The sequence below is a fragment of the Cibotium barometz genome, chromosome 63, assembly GCF_041138505.1.
Source record: "Cibotium barometz isolate CiBa-2024 chromosome 63, ASM4113850v1, whole genome shotgun sequence".
Lineage (NCBI taxonomy): Eukaryota > Viridiplantae > Streptophyta > Polypodiopsida > Cyatheales > Cibotiaceae > Cibotium > Cibotium barometz.
In genome coordinates, this window is record NC_141108.1 from 2,060,687 (window position 1) to 2,069,631 (window position 8,945).

The 8,945-nt window shown below is 40.5% G+C and overlaps 1 protein-coding gene across 4 annotated transcripts; it reads left to right on the top strand.

The window, feature by feature from the left end:
• Positions 1-2,249: 2,249 nt before the first annotated feature.
• LOC147603563 (cilia- and flagella-associated protein 53-like) lies at positions 2,250-6,248 on the top strand. 4 transcript variants are annotated; one of them, XM_086795992.1, is made up of 5 exons: positions 2,250-2,296; positions 2,549-3,745; positions 3,828-3,940; positions 4,979-5,075; positions 5,325-6,248. In XM_086795992.1, the coding sequence occupies exons 2-5, from the start codon at positions 2,599-2,601 to the stop codon at positions 5,432-5,434; spliced, it is 1,467 nt and encodes a 488-aa protein (XP_086652118.1). In that variant the 5' UTR covers positions 2,250-2,296; positions 2,549-2,598; the 3' UTR covers positions 5,435-6,248. The 4 variants fall into 4 exon arrangements, with proteins under 4 accessions (XP_086652118.1, XP_086652117.1, XP_086652116.1 ...); XM_086795991.1 differs by having other exon boundaries at positions 2,266-2,337; XM_086795990.1 differs by having other exon boundaries at positions 2,284-2,403.
• Positions 6,249-8,945: the final 2,697 nt, after the last annotated feature.

Below are 8,945 nucleotides of genomic sequence, written 5' to 3' on the forward strand. Positions count from 1 at the left end.
CTATGCGAAAAACATAGGATCTTGCATAGTAATGGAATGGGAGATAGTGCATTACAAAGTGGCATTTGGGAAAGAAACAAAAATAATTCTACAAAGTGCCATAAAGGTGTGTGGATATCTCTAAGAGGTGTGTAAGAAAGTGGGCCAGGGGTAGCAAAAAGATGGCTCCCACCATTGTTCACCCAAGGTCTCTCCCCCATTGTGGGGGGCAAATATAAATTTTCCATCTAATAAAAAAGGGGTAGCAAAAAGATGGCTCCCACCATTGTTCACAAGGTCCCTCCCCCATTGATCCATTTTTTATATTAGAGATGATTATTTTTCCCTCAATACAAGGCCCTTTTTTAAGTCTAAAGCTCATATAATGAGTAAACTATAGTTGTTATTATTATGCACACTTTGGTTTGCATTAGTCTACTATTGTATGTCACTAAAAACATACAATAGTTGTTATTACTATGCACACTTTGGTTTGCATTAGTCTACTATTGTATGTCACTAAAAACATACCTTGCAATGTCACCTTAGCATTAATATGCATACACATCCAACACTGATGATGATCTTTGATCTAATTTCTTGATTGATTGCCTGATGGATGATTTGATTAATTGATTTCTTGATGGATGATTGATTGATTGATTATGCTTGATAGATGTTACCAAAGATGCACCCTTGCAATGTCACCTCAGCATTAATATGCATACACAATGATGATCTTTGATCTAATTGATTGCCTGATGGATGATGTTCTCAAGATCTTGAGAACATCTTCTTATAAGTATTTATGAAAGGAACACTAGAAACTTATGTTGGCATTTCTCAAAAGGTTACTTTTATTCCCAAAGAAAGCACAATGCCATGTCAATAAAATACATCTAAACTGTGTGGACAAGTATCATGCAATTGGCACAAAATTCTTTTCTACTCCATCAGTATTAACATGTTCATTAGTTTGAACAAAATGTACACATCTTGTGTAAGTCAAGCAAACCTACCCTTCTTCCAATTGTAACACATGTACTCATCTTTGATTGGTCTCATCTAGTCTTCTTTATTTTTACAAACAAACCCTTCCTTTGGGTCCATCACTTTTTACAAACATACCCTTTGTGTCCATCACTTTTTGCAAGCATACCCTTCTTTTGGTCCATCAATTTTTACAAACCTGCTCTTCTTTTGGTCGAATGGTGCATATAGTCTTCCTTTGGCGGCAGCCAACATACCCACCCTCCAGTAGGTTCACTATGTGTACTCTTTCTTCTAGGACATATAGTCTTTGGTCGAATGGTGCATATAGTCTTCCTTTGGCGGCAGCCAACATACCCACCCTCCAGTAGGTTCACTATGTGTACTCTTTCTTCTAGGACATATGTAACATTCTTTTTATAGGTTAATATGCATACTCTTTCTTTTTCTTTTTCCTTTTCATTTTTTCCCCTACTCACACACAGATGCACAAAATAAGTATAACCATAGTCAAAATGATCAACATCACCAACGAGACTGGTGTTGATTAACATGCTAATGTGCAAGGATTTCGTGAGATGATTCTTGTGAAATCAACAATTAAGATATTTGCATCATTCTTGATAATTACTCTTAGAATTTCCATTAGGTCCACTTCTAATAACATCCTACAATGTTGAAAAGCAATCAAAATCACTATTTTGTATCGTAGTCTTATGTCATTTAATTATGTTGTCTATGTTTCATTGTAGCGAGTGTCAGAATGTAGTGTTGATCTACTACTGCTATGTACGCTTTGATTTGCATCAATCTACCTAAACAAGTGAAAGGCATACATTCCAATACCACATGAGTATCTGTATACATACACATCCACACATGCCAATGATGATCTCTAATTTGATTGATTGGTTTATTGCTTGATTGATTATGATTTGAATTGGGTTCTTCCTGAGTTGGTCATGTAACCTTCTTTCTTTCTACAAATCATACTCTTCCTTTGATGATCGGTGTGCATATTCTTCCTCTAGTAACTGTCATACCCTTTCTTTCGTGGGTCTATACATGTACTCTTTCATCTAGGATAGTCGTCGTGAGAGATCCTATGAAAGGTTGGTTCAAGTACTTTTCAGGTTTCCATTCTCTAGTTTGGAACGAATGTACTCATCTTTAGTTCATGAGGCGGACCAAATCATGTGGTCACATGTCCATCTGTCAAAGAAGATCCGATTGTGGGCCTTAAGCCCCCATTGTATGAAAGGGAAATGGGTATATGCGAGGAGGCAACAGTTAGTTAAAACCTTCACGATGATCGGAAAAGACAACGGTTAGTGCCCCCCTGTTCCAGGCCGCCACGCTTCGGATGGGGTGATGCTCTCTCGCTCGCCCGCTCTCTCTCTCTCTCTCTCTCTCTCTCTCTCTCAGATGCGTCTGGTACGATGATCTTTCTCACAAGGACTGTACATACAATCGTACGGCTCCGTAAATGGTCGTACGGCTTCAATAAATGCTCTCTGAAATCACAATTAATGATTTTATAATTGTATTTCTTCCATTCATTAGGGCTTTCCCATAACAGGTTGTACCTGAAATTCACTTAACCCTCTTCAAGAGGGTCTGCCAGAAATCATGTATATCCATCCGAAGAAGCTACCGGTGAATGAAGACCGCATCATCAAACACCGGCAGTACGAAGATGCACTAAAAGACAGGCTAACCTCTGTCCATCATTATGAGCACCTCATGCGCCTCGCAGAATTCGAGCAATCCAACCAGCCCAAAACATGCTACAGAACATTGTCCGAAAGGCTTGAAGCCATCAGGGCACAGAGAGAACAGGTCATATTAGACAGAAGAAAGAAGGTCAAGCAACTCCTTGAGGATGAAGATAATTCCTTCAGTGAGGAGATGAAGACTGGTAACATGAACCTGTCCGAGAGAAGGGCATGGCTAGAAGCAGAAGCCCGAAGAATGAGGATGGAGAGACTCGAACGAATGCAGAAATACGCGGAAACGCAGCTCGAACGGGCCTTCCGGGACAGCTCGGACGATGTCCGCATACATAATTCAAAGCTGGCAGTCATGAGGGCTGAGGAGGAACGCAAGCGGCAGCGAGAGCAGAACATCCAGAAGAGGGTGCAGGAGAAGAACGATGAGAAGTCTCTACATAAGAACATGGAGCTGGAGTGGCAGAGGCAAGACGAGCTGCATCGCGAGGAATTGGAGTGGCAGCAAGCTCGCAAACAAGAGGCTATTGACATCCTGCATGAGCAGTTGTCCATGGTGCAGAGGCTGCGGGAAGAAGAGAGGGCGGCCGTCAAAGAGGACATGATAAATATGAACAGAAGATGGCTGGAAGAGGAAGAAGACTTGAAGCGGAAACAGTGCCAGCAGAGGCTGCTGGATAGCCAGAAGGCCAAAGAGATGCTGGTATACAATGAGCACAACAGGGCCAAGAAACTAGCCGGAGCACAAGAGGAGAAGAAGTATGATGCCCATATGATCGCCATGGTAGCAGAGAGAGAGGCAGAGGAAGAGAGGCAGGAGAGAGAGCTCCGAGAAGGTCAGCGGAGAGAAGCAATAGCCTATGCAGCTCAGCTCAAAGCGGCCATAGACCGACAGAAGTTTGAAGATGATGAGCTTGAGGCAACCATCAAAGCCGAGGTGGATGAAGGGTGGCGCAAGAAAGATGAACAAACCCGGCATCAGGAGGACATGAGAAAAAGACTCCTTGATCAAGTTCATGAAGAGCGCCAAGCTCAGCTTCAATTCAAAGGTATTTGACTGCACTGGCAATTTTTTCCTGAAAGGCATTTTCTCTATAAGAATGAGGAACTGTTATTACTCTTTGTTTACAGAGAGTTTACTGAAGGATCAAGAGGAGGAAAAATGGGCTCAGCTTGAAAAGTATCAAGCAGATGCAGAGATGTCCAAGCTGGAGGATCAGAAAAAAGCTGAACAACTGAAACTGGTTAGCATCCGAACCGGACTTGATTTTGTAGAATATCAACATGACTTCTCAAAGCATATATACCTCTTTTGCAGTCTTTTAGGATCCTTGTGTCCTATTCCAAATGGAGAAAAATGTTTGGGCAGGAAGAGACTGCATACGAGAGGTTTGTGTACCCTCAATGTCCATAACTGTGTGATAAGATCAGAAGGGTCATTCTGGAACCACACGTAGGAGATTAGTGTAAAGAAAGCCTCTGTCAGCATCAATGCCATGATCCATCGCGGTATTCTCATAGAAAACCCAAGGACCAACCTCCATTAGGGCTCTGGGGATGCCTGGACAGGAGGCCCTTGAAAGCTATCCTACAAGTATCATTGGGAGAGACTGGTAGCATGTAACCACACTAGCCCCAAACGCTATCCATGCTCATCCTGGATGGAATTGTTTCTGCCTACCAATCTCCCCCGGGGTAGCAGGAAGCATTTGTCTCAGACCACATGTCAGTCAGCACCAAACTTGGACTATTTAGGTCAAGGAAGGGGAAAGATGGCATACTAGTAGTTGCCTCAGTTAGGAACCGTTAGTAGAAAATCTGCCTCACCATCAGAATGGGGTACACACCCTGGCCATCACTGAGGCATACTCCTCTCCCACCAAGAATGGAGAATCGTTGACCATTTCTTCAATCTGAGTTCACAATGACTCCAAGTGATCACATCATCAGAGTAGAAGTCGTCAGCGACTTAGGGAGTACAATGATAACAACACTAATGATTGAACTAAGATAGTGGTTCTTTGGTGTGATTATCATTATTTATTCAGTGTAATTTGATCAAAAGATCCTCCCACAAGGCTCTCTTGGAGGGGAAGACACCTTCCGTTTCCCTTCTATCGCCAAAGGGTCGTTCCACCATATTATAATCAACATGTTTAAATTACGCATCCAGAAAGGAAGGGGTTTCCTGAATACACAAGCATCAACAACTGCCTGCTGATAATTGCCTGTAATTACTATGTGTAGCCCTTGACACCATATATCTTTTCTCTACCTAACAGTCTAAACAGGAAGTTAAGGATTATTTAGAAGTTCAAGTGAGGCATAGAAAGGCAGAAGAACTTGTCACCCAACAACTCAAAAGAGCAGACTTTGAAGGTTAGGTTTTTTTCCAACCGCACATCATTTTAGACTTCACTAAAAGGTTTAATCCACCAACTATGCATACAGCCCGCCTTTCGCATCTGTGGGCGAGCTTGATTGCCTGTTCATGAGCAGGCACAAGCCTTTCCCGTGTCAGATTTTCTGACTACTCGAATGGGCGGGCTGTATGTGTGAGCCTCCTAAGTAGTTACAAATCACAATGCTAGTGGGGTTTATTTGTAGTTTGACTGGTTCTTTCTTCAGATACCAAAGTTGCTGAGAAAAAGTATGAGACTAAAGTGAAGCAGACACTTACAGCTCTGCCCTATCCTGAGCCCTACTATGGAAGAAAGGCTGTGAAATGGTATGAGTAGAGAAGATACATAGTCTACACATCTATTGGTGCAGCAATGAGGCTTTTGTGCATGCCAAGCTTTTGATTCAAACTTAAATGTCAAGTTATGGCAGGATATTTGATATCTTAACTTGTGGGTACTTTCTTTTTGTACGATGATACCGATGATACGGAGTCTTTATATGGATCATGATGAGTAATTTTCATCCAGGCAAGCCTCACCATGAGGGTTTTTTCCTTGGTGAGCTTTTTTTAAACTACTGTGGCAAGGTCCAAACCAGGGACCTGCCACACTCAGGAGGCTCGAGTCCCCAACTAGTCAGGCTCGAGCCGGCTGGCACCATTAGGTTGCATCTTCGCCATAACCAAATTATCAATGGACTAATATCTGATGCCTCACCATGAGGTTACATCTTGAACATAACCAAATTATAATATTGTGCCTCCAGCAATGACAGAAGGGGACAGCTCAACCCTTTCCATTCCCTGAAACACGATCACCCTGTTGCAACCGGGAATTGGCAAGGGTCTTGCTGTTCCCTTCACTAAGATGGTGTCAAACAAACCGTGTAGTTCAGATTCTACTGCGTTTGCTTCTTACCTTGTTCTTTTTTGGTTGTGTTGCACTTGTATGCCACTCTTAAGTCAGCAGATTATATTAGACTACATATGGCATTGTTTTTTAGCCCCCTGTTCTCAGTAGCACCAAAATATACTGAGACCAAAATAATAGGGCACCAATACCCCCCCTTGTTGCATTTTAAAGGGAAAAAAAGAAGCAAGAAATGCACAGTCAGCAAATTAAGTTGAGTGGTGTTGTAATCTCAGATTTTGTAATGTGCAAGTGTTGTTTCGTTTCAGCAAATTGATTTTCAGAGTTTTGTAATATGCAGATTCCATTAATGGGTGTGTGTATACACACTTTCTAATAAACACAAAATTAATATATGCATGTACATGTATAAATATGTATATTTATAAATATAATATAACCACACTTTGATGTGGCTGGAGGTTTGAAGCAAATAAGAGCAAACTTAACCTAAATACAAGATAATCAAGTGCTTAATTAACGAGGAGCCTGATTAATGCTCGCTAGTGTGGTAACTGGAGAGTTTATGACCGATATTATAGAGATTCATTCACCTTTATTAGCACCGATAATAGCTGTAATTGAGGGAGCATTAGTGGACTAACACCGAATTAGTGATGGTCTGCATCTCTGTACTACTGCCGATGGAGATTGCTGATAATTTATTCTCATGTGATGAGAACATGTTGAAGGCATATTTATACCGTTAACCCAGATGCAGTCCACCTAAAAACCTTATTCAGGTAAGCCTCGTGTGCAAGGAAAGCTGAAATGATTAACAGAAGATGTTTTTGCTTTCGATGCTAAACCCTAATCTTCCAACTTCTGTGAGGCAAGGTCTCTGCAAGAAAATCGGCAACAGATGCTTTTGCTTGACACCAGACGATCAAGAACCAGGCGGGAGCTCCCTCAGGGTGCATGGGAGGGGACTTCAACAGCTAGAGTGGGAGTGGCAGGACTGCCGATTTGACTTGCTGTCTAGTGCAAGCTTACCTTTTTCTTTTTCTTTTTTGAAAGCAAGCGTATGCCCTAATTTTCATAGAATACTAAGACTATCATATGTAATTTCATATGTGGATTCCACACGTGTTTTGCATTGAGTTTATTTACAAAATTATAATTTTGATTAAATATCATTTCAAAGTCAAAAGAATTTGTGGATACTCACTAACAATACCCACATAGAACCCCTATGATCATGCATACTACTAATAATGAATGCTAGAAAATTGTCAACTAGTATCATCATATAAAAGTTGTGTGCTGCCTTTGTAATAAGTGTGTGGGAAAAGAAGAAAAAGAAAAGAAAAGCCTATACATAATGTATGGCGGAGAGTGACACAAGTCTCCACTTACATGTATAAACATAAGAGAAAGCGTCCTTCCCCCATTTTGAAAAACACTTTCAATGTTGCAGTGCAACAAGAATGGTTTTCTTTCAACATTGCATAAGAGGGAACGTTGTGCTTGGCTTCAACGAACTAGTCATTGATGCTTTTCAATGTTTGAAACAACAATGTTAATGTTATGCTAAGTTGTTCTTTTGCTCTATTATAAATACATACAACCCAATACAGCATCAGAGGTAAGCACTTGAGTATGTAAGATTTTTGTATACAATGATGCAAGCACAGTAACACCAATTCTTCGTGGGTTACCTTCGATGGATGAAGAGTGACATTTTGCCTATGGGCCTAAGTAGTTTATGAGCTTCAAATGTCATATATTGAATCCAAGTTCTAAGTAACATGTTTAAAAGAATTGGCAAATTTTGAACTTCTTCTTACACGGCAAATTTTGAACTTCTTCTTACACGTAGTGGTTAAGCATAGCTTGAGACGAAGGTACAATGCAAATATTTTAAAACATGTTTTTTAAAAAAGAATATATAAACGCAAAAAAGGGGGTTTGATAAGGAAAGTAAATCTTTTGTGAAGACTATAAATTTATTTTATAAAAGAATAAAAAATGCATGCAGAAACACAAAAAGTATGATCAAGTTTAAAAAGCAATTAGAGAGAGAGAGAGAGAGAGAGAGAGATAGAGAGAGAGAGAGAGAGAGAGAGAGAGAGAGAGAGAGAAGAAGAAGAAGAAGAAGAAGAAGATCATGATCATGACCATGCTGAAGAAAGAAGACGATGAGATGATGATGGTGCAACGTAAAGTTTGGTGAATTATTAGAGAGAGAGAGAGAGAGAGAGAGAGAGAGAGAGAGAGAGAGAGAGAGAGAGAGAGAGAGGAGGGAGGGAGGAGGAGGAGGAGGTGATGATGATGACAAAGCAACATAAAGTTTGATGAATAATTAGAGAGAGAGAGAGAGAGAGAGAGAGAGAGAGAGGAATACAAAACATAGAAAGAAACTTGAAAGAAGGAAAGAAAGTTCTGTTAACATTTGCAAAAAAAAGCCAAAATGACCTATGAAATCAAAAGGCATGCATAAAGACCGCCTATGTTTTACACAGAATCTCGCGTTTGTCGTAAAAGAAGAAAATATCAATCTAAACCAAAAAAGAGGCTAAGAGTCCTAAGGTTCATACACTAAGCCATGCTTGGTACGGCATCTACAAAAGTAGGAGATGTGTTCCCCATGAGTGGAAATTGGCAAATTGACATTTGGGTCGAAAATCATGGATGAGAGCTTTTCCACCATCACGAAAAATGACCCATTTGCCTTCTTGATGCGCTACCCGAATATATTTGTGAGTTCAATGCCTTTTTGCTTAAGTTGTACTAGGTTGAATTCATTTGTAATCCAAACTTTGGTGGCCTTCAAATGATTAGAGAGAGAGAGAGAGAGAGAGAGAGAGAGAGAGAGAGAGAGAGAGAGAGAGAGAGATTGTAGGTACCCTGAGAATAGTAAGTTGGCAGATGAAAATAGATGGGCACATATAAAAATAGATGAGCACATCCCCAAGTGATGAAAAATCTCCAAAAATAG

Excerpts from the sequence above, each read along its gene's own strand:
- LOC147603563 (XM_086795992.1), top strand. The coding sequence starts at position 2,599 with ATGTATATCCATCCGAAGAAGCTACCGGTGAATGAAGACCGCATCATC. Across the intron at positions 3,941-4,978 it reads AAGCTGAACAACTGAAACTG|TCTAAACAGGAAGTTAAGGA; the intron begins GTTAGCATCCGA and ends TCTACCTAACAG. Across the intron at positions 5,076-5,324 it reads CAAAAGAGCAGACTTTGAAG|ATACCAAAGTTGCTGAGAAA; the intron begins GTTAGGTTTTTT and ends TTCTTTCTTCAG.